This window comes from Nipponia nippon, unplaced genomic scaffold (genome assembly GCF_047370975.1).
Source record: "Nipponia nippon isolate SJK-2023a ecotype South Korea unplaced genomic scaffold, ASM4737097v1 scaffold_19, whole genome shotgun sequence".
NCBI classification, from domain to species: domain Eukaryota; kingdom Metazoa; phylum Chordata; class Aves; order Pelecaniformes; family Threskiornithidae; genus Nipponia; species Nipponia nippon.
The window spans coordinates 7318603-7339153 of record NW_028262335.1 but is presented as its reverse complement, the minus strand read 5'-3'; the positions used below and the strand labels follow the sequence as shown (position 1 = coordinate 7339153).

Below are 20551 nucleotides of genomic sequence, written 5' to 3'. Positions count from 1 at the left end.
TTAGCTTAGATCTGAAATGTAATATAGTCATTATTAACAATTCAGTAGAATTTTATGTAGTATATTTTATTTCATGCTGTGACTAAGAGCATTGAAATGTTTTCAGTACTTTATCCAAGACAAATAATAATTTAAGAAAAAGCCTCCACTCCCCTCTATTCCCTTTTACTTTGTTCATGAGATTTTTATGATTAAAAACTCCAACTTTACCACTACTGTTAAACTTAGACCATCCCACAGAAGGACAGATGCAGAATATCACTCATGTGTGGAAGCAAGGAATTAGCTCTTCCATTACAAAAAAGGAAATTATCTGAGTGTGAAAAGCCAAATCTTCATTACTGATCAACCCTTAAAGTGGAGGAAAACCACGGTAATTTAAGATTTAAACTTTTGCTGCAAATATGTACATATGAAAAACTGTCTCACGGTAATACAGGAAAGAAGGCGCTGGGATTGTTTGGCAGAGTACAGTTATTACTGTACCCAATCAGGTCAGTAATAAATTGCTGCTTTTAGTAGGAATTGATCGCAGGACTTTCTTGACTTTAGAAATGTCTTGAGCTCATTGGAAAATACTTTGAGAAGAAATGGATCAATACAGTTTCAGCAAGGGCGTTTTCATTGTTCAATTTGTAGCTCTTCACATGAATTTTCTTTTTTTTTTTTTTTACATTGTGTATGCAACCCAGTATATAACATTGACTGCTGCAAAGGCTGCTGGGAACACGGCTCTGGCATATATATCAATGGTATCAGCATCGATGGGCTTAAAGAGGGACTTCAGACCACTCTTTTTATCCAGTTTCATTAGTTGCTGCCGTTTTCTCTCTCCAGTTTCTATTTCTATTGTGCCATACGATCCAGGTAGGCTTCTGGGAATTCGGTGCTGCCTATTGGAAATGGCCAGTTCCTGGGTCACACCAGCTATGGAAAGGGAAAACAGAACAATGGCATTCTTCACGTTTACCTGCAAAGGAAAGAGGAGAACCTATAATAGCAATTTATAGGGCAAAAGTATTGTACTTCATCCAAGCTAGCCATGATACTGACATGGTGAAATACCTATACGATCCATACATGCTGAATGGTATTTATCACTTGCTTTGGCAGAAGGACTGCTGAAAGACTGCGCTACGACATCTAAATTCTGGTTATAATTTTACATGCTCTGAATTACGGAGGCACCATTGAGACAGCATGCTTAGGTCCTCCTGACTGAAAATAACTGACTGACTTTCAGGAGACAGTTACCCCATTCTGCGGCCAAAGCCAATGGGCAGTTCTCAGGCTCTTGGCAAAGCTGAGAGAACGTGGAGGTGGGACAGAAAATGAATACGGATCAGTTGTATCTGCTACAGCTTAATAAAATGAACTAATAATAATCATAAATAATACCCAAGTTGCTGGAGAGTTCAAAAATATGTAGGCCTGGACTACAAATTGTGAATTGTCAAAAAAAAAAAGTTCCTTAATCAATTAATTCACTCTGCTTTGTCACTAACATAAAATGTAACGTAGAAATGAAGAAAGCAGCAAAGCCATCTGGAGTTCCTGGAAGAAATTTCATCTACGGGCTCCTTTGTTCAGTTTCACTGGGCTTCATATCTACATAACTTATATCTTTGCTAATTATATCTGTGTTTACCTTATGCATTTTAGGTGTAAAACATGTAATCTCCAGGGGACAACATTCAAGACTACAGGCGTTTTGCTGACAGCATTTCATTATGCTGTAGCAGAACTAAAAGAGTCTTAGCAGAAGCAGCTACTAAGGAATACTTTCTGAGAAAAGGCCTTTCTTCCCCACCTCATGTAATACAGTCATAATGACTTTGCCTGACCCTACAGGAGTAGCTCAAGCTTACCATGACTTACACTGAGGACTGGACAAATATCAAAGGGTCTAAATACATTCTCAAAGCGTAAGACATACAAATCTGGCTCAAGGCATACTTTGCCTGTCTTCTTACTCATTCTCTCTTATTCTCCATTTTCTGTCTTAAATACAGCAACAAACCATGTAAGAATATGTTGTCTTTAGTGCTCACAATGCTGAAAGGGGAAATTAGCAGTTGCATTTGGTTGCTTGTCATATTAAAGTGACAAAAGAATTAACCAGGAATTTCTTTTCTTTTTTTCAAAAGGGGTAAAAGAATTTGCTTCCATAGTAGAAAAAGGTCATAATGCAGGGTGATTGCTTTTGCAAAGTTAATCACAGTAGTACGCTTACTGACCTCTGCACTCTGCCTTCTCGCCTTTATCTTGTTCTTTTGCTTTTTCATGTAGTCAGCATTGAAATGTGCAAACGCGTATTCTACCAGCGCAGCAAAGACAAACACATAGCAAATCCAGAAGTAAACATCGAGTGCCTTGATGGCAGATGCTCGTGGAAGCGAAGACCGGGCACTGACCATCAGTGTAGTCATAGTAAGAACAGTAGTTATACCTGCAGTGTAGTGTGAGAAAATTTACTTTAGGTTTCATAGTATACACTATAATAAGTATATTTACTGATCTGAAGCTGAGGAATATTTTCACAGTAGAAGCCCCTTAAGTGTGGTTTCTGATTTTCAAAACAGGGGAGCTTATAAAAAACTGCACTTGTGTGACTAAGGCAGCTTTGAACATGTTATCCTCGGTTTTGTTCTAGATCGGGACAAACAAAATCAGAAGACTTAACCCTCAAAAACTTTTGCATCTGGACTTGCAACCCTTGCTTGAGCAAACAGATCCACAAGCTCTAGGAACATTTTTTTTGTCACTGTCCCAGTTCCTTCAAATCAATTCTTTCATACATCTGCCTCACATTCACTATTGCCTTTAACCACCTTTAGGTGGTTATTTTCTGTTCTTTACTGAGGCAGCTGCTCTGATAGCATGACAGAAATTAAAACATGAAGGAAATCTTTTAAAGGACCTTCTCTTCTGGAAATGTAAACATAGTATTCATAAATGCACCTTCATGGAAAAGGATGATTATCAGAGCGCATAATTACAACCTCGGCATACCCTTCCCTGTTAGTTCCCCAACTGCCCTGTTTTACCTAATGACACTCTGGCAGGCACAGCTGACTGACTGATCCAGAAAGATACCCATGACATGGCCACTAGTAAGATCGAAGGAACGTAAGACTGAATGATGTAAACTCCTCGATTTCGCCGAAGGTGGAAGTGGAGACTGAGCCTGGGAAACTGACCTGCTGGAAAAAAGAGCAGACAAAGAAAGACTCTGACAGTGTGAATCACAGTTACACCGATATTCAAAATATTTCCTATAATGACACAGACCTACATTCTTAAACGTCTTTTGGACAAGGATCACAAAAAGCTTTTCTGAATGTTGTTCAATTAGTCTTCATAAACCCTGCACGAGGTACTGCAGTTCTCATCAGCACCGTTAGCTAAGAATAGGTCAAATGATTTGTCTCAGGTCATATCAATGCCAGATCTGAAAATAAAATCATGAGTCTTCTTGAATAACAGTATTGCTTCAAAATGTGTACTGTCTTATCATCTGCTGTAGAAAGTCCTCCAGATACTAAATTTAGATTTTTTAAAAGGCCAAGTTAATTTCAAACTCAAAAAAAGAGCTTAGAGGAGATGTGCAGCATAAATGAGAATCTGAATACATGAAAGAGGATGAAAAATCAGCAGGAAAGAAATGACTCCAGTCTTTTACAAACATTGCAATAAACCCAGTGATACGCATACACACCACTGACTTTTACTGGATAGAATTAGAATGATCTGACTATACGTCATCAGCCTCATAACATCAGGGCTAATGGAAATTTTTCTTTATCCAAAGTTGCAAATTAGGTCAAGAAAATGTGAGCTATACCTCAAGTGTTTTTAATCAAGTGCTCTCTGGCTACTCCATGCAGTATTTTCTCAAACATACAGAGCTAAAGAATATGCTACAGTGGCTACCTGAAGGCGCAGCAAAGGTTGACATTTTTGGCAAGTGTAAGCTAAAGAAAACTCTTATCAGAAACCTGACAGGTTCTTAAATTAGTTACGTAAGAAGAAGGATTTTCTGTTATAGATATAGGAGGTTTCCCTATGCCAGAAAAAGTCAGATACTGTCCGTGAATTGAAGACAGATCCTGTTACCAGATTTGAAGTTCATCATTTCTGTTGTGAACTGGTAATTGGTAATTGTGAATTGAGCAAGCTGCAGCTTATCCAGCCCATGGATCTCCTCCTGGTTTTCTGACCAGTGGTAGACGATGTCCTCTGAAGAGTAGCCATCTGCCAAAAGAAAGCTGAATAAACACAAAGTTTGAGGAGGAAATGAAGAACTTAGAGGACTCATCATGGAAGTCCTCTAATTCCTCTGCTACGCTGATTTTCATCAATCCCATTGCAAACATGCTGTGATGCAGTCTGGATAACTCACTGTCCTGGCAACATCAATGTTGCCAGCGTCACGTTGGGGTAGCTTTCCTACAGGGAGAATAATCCAGGTTGATTCACACCGACTGGCAATATGTGGTATGGAACAATGCACTTCAGTGTCATGAGAAATATTCACTTCAGTGTCATGAGAAATATTCAAATTATCTCTCAAAAAGCTCATTTGCATGCTCGCTTAAAGTAGAGTAACTGCTACCATAGCATTCAAAGTAGCCTACTTACCCCTGCGCTGTGCTTGGATCTCGGAGTCACAGAAATTTCTGTTCGCGAAAGAAAATAACTACTAAATTTGATCTATCTATGCCTATGCTACTGAAGACAGATCGGAGAGTGATTCTGTACTGCAAGTCTATCTCCAAGTTCACACATTGATCTTAAGAGATAGGTACTCTGTACCAGCCAGGCAGTGTCGGGGAAACAGATTTCCTTTCTCAGGGATTCCCCCCGTGTCCTCAAAAAGTACGCGTCCAGCTGGCTCTCTATCTCCCCTTGCAAGCCCGACAGCGCTTTTACAAATGGACGCTGCGTGGAAGTGAAGTGTACAGCCGAGCTGTTCGTATGAATCCCCGCTCTTGGAAACAACTGTTGGGGCCTCCCCAGGCTTAAAGTAGTTAATCAGAAAACAGTGCCTATGCAAACTGCCCATGCAGTGTTTTCCTGTCAGTTCTCCTCCTAACAGCTTTTGAACTTCCTCAATATTTTCAAACGAAAATGATAAAAAGGTAAAGGTTGCAGAGATGCTAGATTCTTGAAAGTTTTGTAAGAAATGGTGTGTAGAGAACAGAAAATCACAGTTGTGCATCCAGTTAGAGAAGAGCAGTATAACTCAGACCCACGGCCATTCTGAGATGCACCAGCTAGCTTGACAGTCACCACGTAGATCAGCCTATTAATGACTGCAGTTTGGCATGGGTGGCAGCTGGAAGATAACTGCTAGGGAGAGGTGCAAGGCACCAGGGACATGAGAGAAGGGGGCGAATATGTATGATGGGATTTATGTAATATGAAAATCCATAGGAAATGGATCTTTGCTAGTTTTGCTGTTAACAGATGACTTGCTACTAAACCATTCATTTGTTTAAAGAGACTTTATTTCTACATGTTTGTTTCGCTGCAATCAAAACCCTCAAATTCAATTAAAAAATTCAACCACCACCAAAACTCCCTGCAGAACTTGCTGGGAGAGAGAACTGATTGCTGGTTCACTGTCTGCTGCCACTGCATTCGGTGATTACATAAGTAACACTGTAGATTGCTATTTTTGACAGGATAAAATGGTATTGTGGTTAATTGCCTAGAAAACAAAGTCAGTGCTAAAAAAGAGAAGCTAGCACCAACAGGCCAGTGAATCTGCTCAGAAACTGCTATTCACAAATCTCTGGAACCCTCAGGACCTGAGGACTCCGTGATATAAAAACCACAAAAGGTCGGATTCATTGCCTTTGACTGGGTGGCCCCCGCTCGTGTCAGTGGTGAATTTCATTCAGAAGTATTAATGCCCATGGGAATTACATGCGTATCACAGATAAAATACAGGTTGGAGAAAATATAAATTCATTCTTCACCCTCCTTTGTGAGTACAAATGAATTTAAGCCAATCCATGCAGTATTCTGCTTGATTTCTGTGTAACAGATACAGGAGTACCTAGGCAAGCTAGACAGCTATGTAAGGGCTAGTCACAATGGCATTCATTAAAAGCAGGGAATTCTTTCTTTTTCCTGTATTCTCATAAAGAAAAAATAGCACATCAAATTTTGCCTGTGGGCTTCTCTACTTATTCTCACTGGATTTGATGGAAACCTCAGTAATGCTAGTGACTGTCGCAATTGCGCTAGGTTTTACATGAAGCACAAAGTTCCAGACATTTGTCAGCAGGGCTGTAGGTTGGTCATCTTCACTAAATTAAATCCTATAGTTTTGGACTGGATCAGAGCTGAACTGGTATTGAAAAGTCCATAGGCTAATGCCCAACACAGAGAACGAAGGATTACATGTTTGTACCCTTTATTTCTAAATCCTAAATCCCTTACACCATTGACTAAAGCAGAATCATTCCAGCAAACTCCAGCAAGCTAAGTACCATATATGCAGGCTTTAAACAGAATACAGATTATATGAAACACTGTACTCAGCCCTTACAGCTTTCCAAATCCAACATGCATTCTTGCTCATCCATTGGATACTTGGAAAGGTCCATGTCACAGGCCACTGTTGAGGTAATCCTGTTCCAAGCAACGTGAACACCAGTTAGTTGCATTCAGATAGAGCATTTACCTCAGAACTCAAAGACTAAATGGGAAACTTTGAAACCTTAATAGTAATACAGGAAACGATTTCCAAAATCCTTATGGCTATTGTCTCTACTAAGGCTGGGGGAAACCCAGAGGTGGGGGGAAATTGAAGAAAGGTCAAAGGACTTGTCTAATGTCAGAGGGCGCTTCAGCTGCTTCTGGTGACAAAAAGGACTTTTCTGAGTCAAATCTGCTCTTTTCCACTGTCCCCAAAATCACTACCGATGCCTTAAGAGTGACTTTGGATTTACAATTTCAAAGGTGCACACTCATTAATTTTTAGAACATTACACAATTAACTTTAAATATAGTTACTGAGTTCTAGCAAGAACACTCTTCCAAAATGAGGAAATATTACTTTCTCTGTTTGAAAGATGGGGAAGTTGAGCCTAAATCAGGCTCATAGTTCCCTTGGAAAATAGTGAGAGAGTGGAGAACAGAATCTTTGCTCTGTATTCAGCATCTCCTTGCCTGGTGACCAAATAGTTATGATACGCTTATCTCCCATTAAGGACATTCTGGAAGCGATCAGTGATTATGCAGTGCAAAACGTGTTAGTGCCAAATGACGCCCAATGTGCCAACGATACCTTCCTGGCAATGTGATCCTTGTAAAGTAAAGGGATCTCTGATAGGAGTCACCAGTACTTTCTTCTGTTTTAAATTAAGAATTATTTTAGGAAATCATCCTAGGAAAACTGAGTGATTACTTTATAGTCTGCTCAAAAAGTTAATACGTGACAGAGTACACTTGCACTCTCTCTCACTCACCTGATGCTGTATAAAATTACTCCATCTGGCTGAAGCCGGATAAGTTTGTTTTCCACAGTCACATCATGGAACCAGGCAGACTTGGCATTTACTATGAAAGTATCTGGCAACCAGAGCTTGTCCACAAACCGGCTGTCTAAGCCCAAAGTTTCATTGGTGTGGTTGTAAGACAGACGGTCATCTCGCCAGCTCTGGTGCAAAAATACTGTCATGGTGTACTCCTATGAGAAGAGAAATCCCAATTAAAAAGTGATGCTAAACAAACAGAATGATAATGCCTTGGGACTTGGTCAAAAAGCATTGTATTAGCCTAGAAATGTATTAACTGTTTCCTGTGCAAATAAGTATTTTTATACTCAAGTCAACCACAGAGCTGCCCAAGCATTTTAATTTCTGTCATATGCTTCTGCCATGGAAAAACCCAAGATATCAAAAAGTGGTTCAGTGTCAGTGTTATATATAACGCGGTGCAAGAGTTGCAGATGTCTTAATGAAGAAAACCAGTTTATTTATCTCCTCAAGTACAACTTTTGGTTTTGAAGGTTTTTTAAAGCAAGACTAAAAAATCAGGTGAAGTTATGCATCTGTAAGGGAAAGGATGGAGGGAAAGTCAAAGTTTTGGGTTTAAAATTAACCTATTGTGTTCCAGAGATGCAGTTAATTCATGCCTGTACTTGTTTATGTTACTTTTAAGTTGTTATACTCCACTGCTTTACTGAAAGGTCTTTACACAAAAAAGAGGAGCATCTCACAACCCATCATTCCTGTAGCTTCTTTTTGGAAGTATCTGCAGTGAAAAGGAATTTGAACGGAAGTGAAGTTAATGCTTAAAATTAGGCTTTCTGTTCGTAAGTGCTGCACGGATGCAAGCTTGCTAACTGTAGTAAGAAATCTCAGTGACTTACACACGGCTAGGTTCTTGTAATTGCCAATGTCTACCAGAAGAGTCTCTGCCTGTGTCTTAAAATACAATGTTTGTTCTTTGCAGTAGCTTCTTGTGGTAATTTCTCCTCTCCAAACACGCTGGGGATCAACTGTCTCTCTATTTAGTTAGCTTTCTACACTTGCTGTCATTACAGTACATACGTTCACAGCTTGGTAGGTGTAACGGATAACGTACCATGTTCACTTCTGAGATGTGGTCAATGCTGGCTACTTCAATTGCAAGAGCAACATTTACAGGAGGACCTGAGAAAAAATGTTTGAATGGGGTGATTTACATCATCATAGTACCTATAAAAATATAGATGACCCAAGACTGTTAATTCTTTCATACAGAGTGAATTCATGAAAGTGTTTTCCATGATAAAGTACACTTTCCAAGTAAAATCTACTTTAGAGGAAGAGATTTAAATATTTTACAGATTGAGTCCTCAATTTCCAACAGAACACCTCACTTTGGTGACAAAGGGCATGAGCTACAATCACAACTACTGAAAATTATGGAATCCTTTCTGGAAACCACATCATCTAGTTTCAGACAGCATGATTTCAAGCAAATGCAGAGATTATCACCACTTAATGTAATCCAAAATTACTTCAACTTAGAAATCAGTGATTTAAGAACTGTACCAGCAAGAAGACTGTGTTGCTAATTCTGTTGTACAGTCTGTCTTTTTTTCAAGATCAAGCGAATTGTTGATTGTTATTATTTCCAGTACCCAAGTAACAGACAACCACAACCTTTTACTCATGTAGAGGGTGAAGTTCACATAAACATCAGAGGGCAGAAGGATTGTAAGAAACAAAAGAGACATTACTCTCAAAGTCTCACCTCCAATCCCAGGCCTGAAATTACGTGCATACCCTTTCATTAAATCATCCAGGTTGGGTAACCAGGATATTTCGATGTTGGAACCTATGTAATCTCCGATGTCATTCATAGCTCTAGGTAAAGAGAATAAGTATCTTTTAAAACTTGGCCGTGTTCACAAACAGAAAAATAACAGAAAATAGAAGACATTGACTTCTCTTACACCAGAGACCACCTACAGTATAATCAGCTATACTGGTAATTTAGTGGAAAAATACTGCATGTAGATAGGAAAACCATTTCAGATATTTCTGTTTAAATCAACACATATTTCAGGCAAGACTATGGCCTCTTTCTGAAATACAAGCAAATACTTTTTTAAGGTTTTTTCTTTTCCAAAAGAAAAAGGAGGAAAAAAAAGATTTAGAAATGTAAAGAAAGCATGAGGGAAACCAAGATACTTTGTATACTGCATAGAATGCATCTGTGGATGCTGAAATGCAGCTATCTGAGTAGCAGGACACAGCAGCTGTGACAGCTCCTCGTACCACTATGGAACAGCTGAGATCAAGACTGGTATATTGTCAGATGCGATGGGAAAACAGTAGAAATTACACAGCTGGAATTTGGATTTAACATCTTTGATACTGTGAAAAGTACCATTGGGCCTCAGAAATACGAAAAGCAATCCTAATAGAAGGTGTACAAACACCTGAAAACTGCAAAGATATGGTCAAGAAGCAGATCTCGCTTAAAACATGAGCAGCTGAAAGCACGGATCCACCAAAGGGGGCACCCCCACAGTCCCGACCCGGCACAGAGCTGCCCGTGGGCCGACCTGAACCTCGGCAGGAGCAGGCTGTGGTGCTGGAACTTGGGAGGTGCTGCCCATGGCGCCTGGAAGCCCCGGTAGTTCTCCCTCGTTCCAAGCCGCAGAGGAGGCTGTCTACGGTCCAGGAGACTCAGGAGCCTCCAGAAACCTCGAGAGGGGCCCATGGTTCTGCAGTGCGAGGGGGGGGCCCGTAGTGGTGAGCCTGAAGGATTTGACCATTGTCCTGGAACCTGAGGTGTGCTCCATGATCCTAGAAATGCAGGGGCAAGAGCCCTGACTATGGTCCTGGATTTGGGGCCATTCCTGTCCATGGTCTTGAGTGGTAAGTGAGGTATCCATAGCACTGAAATGTCTCTGTCCCGCTCCTCCTTCCCACAGATGCCCCAGAGTTTTGGGCATATAGGGATAGTTCCATCACGCCGGGAGGGCCCCAGCTCACCTGCTGGTGCTGTTTTGCAATTGCCAGCATCAGGCAGTGTGGGTGTTTGGCCATCTGTCCTCAGGTCGGGAGTGTGGGATGCCATAATGCATGCATCCTTTTGTAGTCACTCTTGGGACCTGAGCGAGCCACCAAACAGGCAGTAGGTTTTGTTTGGGAGGCAACGTGTTGCTGCAGGTCTGTGCAGCATGCTACAGTCCCCCTCCTAGAAATACGGCTCCATCTCTCAGGTGCTAGGCATATGCTTCCTTCTGATCTAGTGATGCTCCTTGAAGACGTTAGCGCAGTTTCTTGTTGCCGTCTTCCACCACCTGGCAGACGCCAGCCCCTCAGCCCTCCTGGTACAAGCAGTTATGTGGATATTCCATAATCTCTTATAAACAAAGGCAAGCTTATATTGTCTTCATTAACTGTTTAAACTGAGCTGGCAGGCTTCATTTGAAGCAGATCTGTGCCTGCTCACACAAGTCCTCTTGCCAGCACTGTGATTGACGTGACAGGAATAGATAAATGAAGGACTGTGACAACGTCTACCACAACTATTTGCAAAGAGAGAATTTGCCAGTGGTTTGAGAGGGGCTGTATCTGAATACAAGTACTATGTCAAAACTGTCTGAGCACTTGTTTTAGCATCTTCCATTGAGTCCAGCAATAAATATGGCATTTGAGAGATGTGTATCACTACTAACAGACGAGAAACTCCTTGAACATCGATGAAAGGCTGCAGGGTAATCTACCATAAACATATTCTGCCTTGGTACTTACGTAACTTTCTGAGAGTGTTCATGCGACATTGACCCACATAAAGCACATGGTTTTTCTCTCCGAAATATGCCAGTCCGGGCATTCAGCACACGCAGTTTCTGCTAGCACAGTAGCAGAGTGTCCTACAGTAACCACCTCTTCTTCTCACAGGGGACTGAAAGAAAAATCTTTGATTGCCCTGGTCATAAAATTCTCACCCCACATGTATGGAGTCAATTATATAAGGAAGGTGTTCTGGGATTACAACGTATAAATGTAAGTTCTGAGCAGCAGAGACACTAAAAACTTGCATTAACGGAGCTGTCAAAGCTTAAGTGACCTTAAAGCATAGGGATGCTGCTCCGAAGTGAAACTTCCTTCATTCACGGCGAAATGTTAAAATTGAGGATATATATTAAGTTGCATTTATAATGTTTCCTTCCCGTGAGCACACTGCTGTATGTTAATCTCAAATGACTACCATCTCAGATATTGCTCAGGTTCCTATATCTCTTCTGAGTAAGGATCTTGGAAGACTCAGAGCCATATTTTCAGCTACATAAATTGGAATAGCATAACTGATTTAGTCGAGGGCTTTGAAGATTTATAACAGATGTTGACAGAGTTTTTGCCTTCTTTATTGGGTCATCGACTATGTAAACACTTCTTTCTATCAGACTGCTGTTTCCTATGTGCTGGTCTTTCAATCATCCAACTGTCAGTATTTAATTAAATGAAATTATAGTTTCATAATACTTGGGAAGATCCAGATGCTAAGGTCTGGCTTCTGCAATACCATCAAACAGTGCAGTTCAGAAATGCTTTCATTTATTTTCTTTTACATTCACTACCCTATTTCTGGAAATACTAAGGCTATCAGTTAATACAGAAAATACATAATTTTTTAAATTGAGGCCTTGGCAGATTAAAGGATATGAGACTATGTTGAAAGTATTTTGTTTAAAAATGTACCTATTTATCTATTACCACTATAGGTAAAGAATGATACTTTAAGTCTTTTCATAATTATAGTAAATAACTAGAATATACTTGAATGAATATATCTGCCTAAAATCTCTTTGCCTTTTCAGTAGAAGATGGTGCTTTTTGACTCCTGTTGCTAAAACTGCAGCCAAGTTCTGCAAAGTGTTTTGAAAACAAAAGTCAAAAGGTGACTGCGCCGTAGTGATCTATCTTGCGTGCCTGATCTGTGAGGATGGGAGAATCTAGCTTGTTCTTCCTACATACCCAATAGTACGAAAGTGCTAGGTACAAGTCGTTGTAAAATAAGAATACCTTGTATATTTATAAGTACTCAACCGGAGGGGGGAAAAAAAAAAACAACAAAACAAATTCTGCTGCTCCCCTTTCACAATAGGTGTTGCTACTTGCGTGCATCAAGAACTCATCCCCAGATAACTGCCTTATAATCAGTCACTTGCTATAAAAGAAGTAATGTCACTATAAGCACTGCCAGGAGCCTTATCTCTTTTGAAAAAGCATTTACAGTACGCAGTAGCTATCCTGTGCCAGTATGCCATTTTAAAGGCATTAAGGAGAGCCACAGAGCTAAAAGGAAGTTAAAATGATGAGAGTTGGGTTAAAAACTGTGGGCTGTAGCTTGCCGTGTGTTTTAAGCAGATTACAATCTAGAGGGAGTTTTACTTAAATATCCATGACACAATTAAAATGAATCTTGTTTCTATTATTAATAAAGCCTTAGGGTCAGATCATCAGTGTAACAAATGTGTTGAAGTTAGTGGAGCTATATGCACTTAATACCAGTGGGGATTATTAAAGTATTACAGCTGAAATAATTTTATGGGTAGATTTACTTTAAACTTGATGTTTATACTACTGGTTCTTTTTTAAATTTCTTTGACATGGGCAACAAAATTACTCTTCCTCAGTTACTGCCCTTCTCACACACTAGCATGGTGCTCACAGAATGGCTCCTAGACACTCACAGAGAATATGTGGATCAGAGTAAGCGACAGTTTCAGCTACAAACAGTTATCACTGAGTTACCAAAAGCTTTTGCTAATATTAGGCTTTTTTCATGCAAATGATTAAGGGACTAGAGCATCTCTCATATGAGGAAAAGCTGAGAGAGCTGGGACTGTTTAGCCTGGAGAAGAGCAGGCTCGGGGGGAGCTTACCAATGTATATAAATACATGAAGGGAGGGTGTAAAGGGGGCAGAGCCAGGCTCTCTGCACTGGTGCCCGGTGACAGGAGCAGAGGCAATGGGCACAAACTGAAACACAGGAGGTTCTGCTTGAACATCAGGGAACAGTTTTTCACTGGGAGGGTGACTGAGCGCTGGGACAGGTTGCCGAGAGAGGTCGTGGTCTCCCTCCTTGGCGATCCTTCAATGCCGTCTGACCACAGTCCTGGGCAACCAGCTCTGGGTGGCCCTGCTTGAGCGGGGGGGACCAGACAACCTCCAGAGGCCCCTTCCGACCTCAGCCATTCTGTGATTCTGTGAACCTGTATTTTACCTTTAAACTACCCAGTGCTCACTTTAAACAGCCCTATTCTTCAAATTACACTTTGGCAGACTGACACGGAGGCTGATGGATCAAGGGAAATAATACAGACATCAGACCTAATGTAGCAGGCACTGTGTGCTTGGGTGTATGATTCAGCATGGTGTAAATGAGTCCAGGTTCTGCTTGTGTCAGTCTGATATGTGCTCTTTAGGTCTAAAGCCACCCCAGGTCCTCCAGCATAGTAGAAATCTCCCATTCCCCTCTTTTTTGTCCCTCAAGAATATTGAAGGAGAGGAGAAATAACAAGCCGAAGAATATTATTCTATCTATAATATTTTCATTTCTTTTTTAACTGGTGAAGACAAAAGTGTGAATATTAGCAGATAGTATAGCAGTCCTCAGTCAAAAATGATGATTTTGGAAAGCAGACCTTTATTTTCATGGCAATTTAAAGGCCAGTTTGTGATAACTCCTTTGAGCCATTCCTCTAGACTCCTGTACATCAGATCCAGTGCTTTCAAGTTACTTGAAGGACGGTGGGAGAATTTCATTCATCCTTGATAAGCAGTTGGGATTACGTATGGCCTAAAATATTATTCATTTATTGTACCTGAAAAAGGAAGAGCAGCACAGAAAAGACACATTGGAAGGGATTAACTTTTCATAGTGTAAGCAGTAAAGATGAAAAGAAAGGAAACTACTATTAGTTGATTCAGCAACTTCACTTCTTGACGTAAGCTGCTGTAAAGCTTGTTTTAGTAAGAAAAGGACTTTGTAAAATTAAGCTATTGATTTGTAAAATTCAAGGGGCATAACAGCTCATCAAAAAGCTTATCTTTACTTTGCACCAGGCCAGAGTGGGACGCCTAGCTGACTGAATGGCAACACAGTCACGTGTACTAATACCACTCTGGAAGTATTCCCAAATCTAAAGCTGAAGAAGATGGTTTTTCATCCACACTCTGACTCTGTACACATCTCATTTCAAGCAGATATTCTGGAGAATATATTTGCATCTGTCCATATCTGGAGTTTAAGCATTGTGAGAACTGCAACGGAGCTCGTTGTTAGCAGTAGAAAACAGATTACTGCTGTTTAAACTATGACAAGAATAGTTAGTTCTCTTGCACACTAGACAACGGGGAGAGGCAATCACCATTGATAAACCTGGCAAAACTATGAAGTTCTTTGCCTAACAAAACTGCCCTTGACACAGGTTAGGGAAAGTAACTCCAAACAATGAATCTCAAATGACAAAGAAACGCATCTCTTCCAGAGCTAAGTACTATCAGTTCTAGAATAAAAAGTACATATATCCCAAAATCCTTTCTATCCAAGCCGACATCTTTCTCCCAGCTGCTGCAGGACCATTGCATTCTACTAATGTGGAGTGATCTGGAGGATGAGCATCAATCAACTTGGACAGCACATCTTTAAAGGGCTTGTCAGGCAAGTGAGGTATTAGCCTGTCTTCACTGTCTTCCAGGACACTGCTTGAAAACAGTTGCTAGAAATTTATCAATATTACTAGAAAAAATCTGGTAAGTTCTTAAATTACACCAAGGAAGGAGGCAATCTGTATGTTCTGTGTGAATGAGTGCACTACAGCAGCTGAACAAGAGATAACAGTAGCAATATTATTTTTGCACAGCAGTGCCAAAAGCTCTAGCAGCAGTGCAAAAAGCTCAGCAGCATCTTGAAGTCGGTGGCCAATGAGATACTGATTTCAGGTCACACTTGTAGGGAGAGCGCGCTAACCTTTTGACAAACATGTATAGCAGTAAGATGTGGAAAATCACTTTTTGCATCTCCTGTTTCTTCTTTAAATCTGCTAACCTGATTCTTTTTGGAACTGTGACACAGTTGCTATATGAACCTTTTAACCTGCTAGATGGAAATACCAGTTTGACTGATACTGAGGACTGGGATGGAGTACATTTCATTTTCTTTGAGATAATTTTTTGGGGGCAGATGTCCCAGATGCCATTGCCACTCAAGAAAACCTTTTCTTGGGAAAAGGACAAGGGATATCCTGCAAGGTCAGGGAACAATCTGGCCTCTGTCAAACTCCAGGATTATCAAGAGCAGTATGTGTATCCTTCCCATCTGCCATTCCTGACTCTAAGCGAAGCTCACTGTAAATATGTTTTGTATTTTGAAATGTAATGGAAAAAGCGTTGGGCTTAATTCAGGGCAACCTTTTGAACATCAAAGCCCTTATTTCCTCTCTGTGAGTTTTAAGCTACAGAAAATGGACCACTCTCTGCATATATTCACGTGTTAAAGCTGCTTTGTTTCTGTGAATAGAAGTAAAAGGCTGAGGGAGACACACGACAGAAGGACAATTCTATGCAAATGTATAAAAGTCATGTAACATAGTAGAATCTTAAATATAAAAGATACACCTATTTTTAATTAGAGAATTAAAATCTCTTTCCCTAAGGAATTACAAAGTATGGACACACATCCCAAAAGTCCTGTCAGTAGTACTCCTTCCCCGCAGAAATGAAGAAATATTTCACTAAGTGTGTTTCAGCAGATGATCTCATTCTCTATGACACATTTATTATTGCAGCATCCACAGCATATCAAACTCTGATAAAATAGTGGAAGCTACAGTCTTTGCCCCAGCGAGCTGTCAACCATATGAATGCCAAATTTCTTGCCACTAATCACTGTCTCAAGCAGACCACACGACACTACTTTTTTAAAAATGTTTACCTGAAAACAGCACTGGCACAAGTAGGATGTGCTGACTTAGGCTGAATCTGGCTCATGCGCTTCAGTCAAATAGCACACATGCCAGAGAAACTGCTTCCCATACAGCCCTCTACAGCACCCTGCAAGGGCATTCAAAAATGCCCTGAGGAAGCCGGCTACACGTATTCCCCACTCCCCTCCTCTGCCAACCCTTAAGGTTACTTTAATAGGTACTTTTGCCTTTGGGAAGCCTTATGTCACACCACCAAGTTACGAAATATTCTCCCTGTTGCGAATACGTTTTTGCTTACACCTGTCAATATACAGTCCACAGAACTCACGAGCAGAGAACTTAGTGGGTTTGGATGGCTTCTGTCATCATAACATCCTTACATTTGGAAAACTAAATCAGAGCAATAAAATGTAGCTATTGGCAGTTTTGCACTTTATTATAAAACCGCAATATTAATAAAATACTGCTCTTCATAAAAGCATCTCTTACCAAAAAAAATTATATGCAATATCGCATTACAGAACTCCAAGGAAGAAGCATAAGGATGTGCTTCTTGGGCCCTTACGAGGGGAAGTATTTCATAGGTCATCTACACGTGAGTAATTTTGCTGCTGCAAGGACAAAATTTTGGTTTAGTTCTGGTTAACTCATCAAAAGTACACATGTAAGCAAGGTTACTCACTTTTTACAAGATTAAACAACGTTCTGCCATAGCCACACGAAATCCTGAATCTTCAGAAAACTGTTGTATGAAACAGAGCAGTTTTCTTTGACCACTGAATGTCTTACACTTCGGCATATTTGAAAAACTACTACAAACTGAACAGTTGGAATTTCACAAGCTAGAATTTGCCTTGCCTTGCTCTCTGCCACGGATATATATATATTTCTAACAAACAGCTCATCACTATTGTGTAACTGGAGGAAGAAAGTCAAGTAACTAGGTAATTAATCCAAATACAATATAATTTATCCAACAAAATAGAGGTTGCACATATCCTGGCAGTTGCTGTGCCTAGAAACAGACCTTGAAGACAGAAGCTGAGAAGGCTGACTCTTCCTTAGAATTCCTTTTTTTTTTCTTCCTTCAGATTCAAACACCACTTTTCAACCAAAATACTTAATGCTAGCCCAAATGCAGATAGAGAAACAGGAACACTGACGTTATGGGCAAGATCTCGATGCCCTTAGGTCCTCAGCAGTATTTTCTCTGCCTTCACTGTAGTACGGGATTGCTTCAGAGCATGAGGGTGTCAGGATCTGACCCTGGATAACAGATTCAAGGTCACAGGATAAATCATTGTGTCAGTCCTCAATAAGAGCAGTTGACTTGACACTTCCTCTAATGCAAGATCCTTTTCCTTCCCAGTGAAAAAATCACATCTCACTAATTAATTCCGAAAACTATAACAGCAATGTTATGTCTTACTACAATTATCACTTTGCTTCTTATACTCCTCTGAAGCTATTAATAATGTCTATAAAGTAGGAGTAGGAAGACCCCTTTAATAGCACAGCCATCTCTGCTCTGGATGATGTAGGCATGTTTTTACATGCAGCAAGTTCTTTTTTACTCCCCCTTCTATTTTCATTGCATAATCATGGCAAGCTTTCTCCACATACAGCCTCCAGATCTGCAGAGAATATATAGAGAGCATAGCTGGTTGCCTAGCTAACACCTGAATAAATGTGACCGAGAATTGCAACCATACATCTTTACAATTTATTATTTTAAGAAATGGTTGGTGTTCTTCAAACGTTTTTTCTAAGATCTCTGCCAGTCCCTTCCTCTTATCTCAAGCCCAGGAGACTTAATGAACCTGTTAGAAAGGAATGTCTGTATTTTGGGTTTTTTAATTGTGCCTATGGAGGCCCTAAGCAAAGATGTTCAGTTAGTACCCCACTGGTCGTGCCGGGTTTTATGGAGGAGTTTGGTGTTCCAGCAGGCCCCCTACTGAGCTGTTGAAGGGGATGAGGCTGCCTGGGATGTGCAGTGCCATTACCCAAAGTGATTGCCCCCAATTTGGAGTAAGTGCCCCGGGGAAAAGGCTTCCACAGGCATCCTGTTAAAAACACAGCCCTTGATTAACCCGAGAAACTGCTGCTCAATTGGCAGAAGGGCATCCTCTGCTAGAAAAAGAAGAAGAAAAAAGATGGGGTACATTGAGGAAACTCTTCAGTCAGGACCCCTTCTTCTACTGAACACTCCCTGAAAGCAGTCGTAGCCCCTAACTGGAGAGGACCCCCGGGCACAGCTGGGAGCTACCGCCAGACCTGGCATTTCTCACCCCAGCCGCACCGAGAGAGCGGCCGGCTAAGGCCAGTCTAAGAAAGAATAAGGCGTTTTCTTACCTGATACACCTGTGCTGTTGGGTGCACAGTAGAACCAAGGCAGGAAGAACCCAGGTAAGAAATTCCATTGTACTCCCATTTATTAGACAGTGGCAAACAAAACCCAGGTTCCCTGGCTCTCTTGGCAGCTCCAAAGCTCCAGTAGTCTTGCCATCCTCGCTGGCTGTGACAAGTTGAGGCTGAGTTTAAAGCGCTGTGTTGTTGCTCAGCAGCAGCAGCCCCCACAGCCTCTCCGGTGGCCGGGAGCCATGCAGGCAGCCGGGAGCGGGGCTGCCCTCCGCCCCGCGGGGCGGCCCCTCGCCTGCGCCCCGCCGCCTCACGGCCGCCCGCCGCCGCCGCCGCCCGGCCCCGGCGTTGCCCCCCCTGCCGCCTTCAGGCGCGCCCGGCTCTTCCTCCGGCCGGTCCTGCCGGCTGCCGGGCTGGGTGCCGAAAATAACCTGCGAAATGAGAGATGGATCCCAGCGAGCGCGGGGGGGAGCAAACTAAAAGTGCTGCGGAGGTACTAGACATGTCCTGTGCAAGTCATCGCCGGGAGACGCAGCCCGAGCTCGGGGCAGGGGCGGCGGAGCGGCGGGGGCGGGCGGCCGCCGGGAGCCGAGGCGCAGCTTTCCCCAGCGGGGAGCGGGGCGCGGGAGCGGCGGGGCCGCCGCCTCCCCCCGCCCCCGGCCTCCCTGTGCAAATCCCGGCTGCACAACTCCGGGGCGGCCGCAGCTGCAGCCCGTCTTCCAGCAGCTCTCCGAGGGAAGAGGGAGTATAAATAGGGGGGACTCTGCTGAGGGGGGACCGCCGCCTCTTCGCTTGCTAAAAGCTGTCCCAGACTGGCGGTACCAAACCGAAAGAGGCGGACGCAAGGTTTTACAAACTTCTGCCTCGTCGCTCAGGTTGCTAAGGGGCTTCTCAAAAGTGAAACGCTTCAGGTTACTTCAGCAAGCAGGCAGCTGTGAAACTGCGTTTGCCACGCTCCATCCCAGGGCTGCTCGGGGGCTGGCATCGGCACCGCTCCAAAGCGCCGGGCGCGTTTCCCCCCTGGGTGCCCTGAAAGCCCCGGGGAGGGGGCGGTGGGCAGCCCCGGCCCGGCGGCCTCCCGGGGCGGCGGGTTCAGCCGTACTTGCAGGTCCCACTCGGGTTTCTCCTCCATATTCGCTCTTTTCTTCTCTCATCCTCCGCCTCCTCTGCTTTTTGGTGCTGTTCAATCTCGAATGACAATTTTAAAACCAACCCACAAAGGAAACACTGTGAAGGAGACATTTTAAAGAAATTCTATCATAAAGCAAAAATGAATGTGCAGATACCTTAACCAAATGACAGGATGCATCTGGGGTAGAGTGTTCGATTTATCTTTTCGTATGCTTAATTTTGTGTTATTATTTATCACCGGTATTTCAAAGGGCAACTGAGGGGTGGTGGGTGAGGGGAGTAACAGCTCTGTGGGACCCGGTAGGAGAGCAGATGTACAGATGTACACGATACATACACAAACGTACATACACACACATATAAGATCATACATCATCAACATGCAGGAATGGTGTGGGGGTTTCTTTGCTTTCCAATCTTTTCCTTCCTCTGCACATTTCAATGGCCATGCCTGCAGCTAATGCACACTAAGGAGGAAAAGACCTAAATTTAAACTCAAGGAGTTGGATTGTTGCATGAAAACTGGTTTTTTGGAGGAGGGAAACCAAAAGATTTTTAATGGAATTTACAGGATGACATACAGAACAGAATGTCTCTCTGTATGACAGA

The 20551-nt window shown here is 42.1% G+C and overlaps 1 protein-coding gene across 3 annotated transcripts; it reads right to left on the bottom strand.

Annotated features, from left to right (window-relative positions):
• Positions 1–45: 45 nt before the first annotated feature.
• Positions 46–19422, bottom strand: GABRD (gamma-aminobutyric acid type A receptor subunit delta). Of its 3 annotated transcripts, none has more exons than XM_009460882.2 (9): positions 18806–19422; positions 9256–9368; positions 8602–8669; positions 7482–7702; positions 6560–6642; positions 4117–4254; positions 3048–3200; positions 2238–2449; positions 46–970 (listed from the first exon to the last, which is right to left on the bottom strand). In XM_009460882.2, the coding sequence occupies exons 1-9, from the start codon at positions 18871–18873 to the stop codon at positions 671–673; spliced, it is 1356 nt and encodes a 451-aa protein (XP_009459157.1). In that variant the 5' UTR covers positions 18874–19422; the 3' UTR covers positions 46–670. The 3 variants fall into 3 exon arrangements, with proteins under 3 accessions (XP_009459157.1, XP_009459156.1, XP_087611697.1); XM_009460881.2 differs by having other exon boundaries at positions 3048–3203; positions 18806–19420; XM_087755571.1 differs by lacking the exon at positions 18806–19422 and adding an exon at positions 17481–17609 and having other exon boundaries at positions 3048–3203.
• Positions 19423–20551: the final 1129 nt, after the last annotated feature.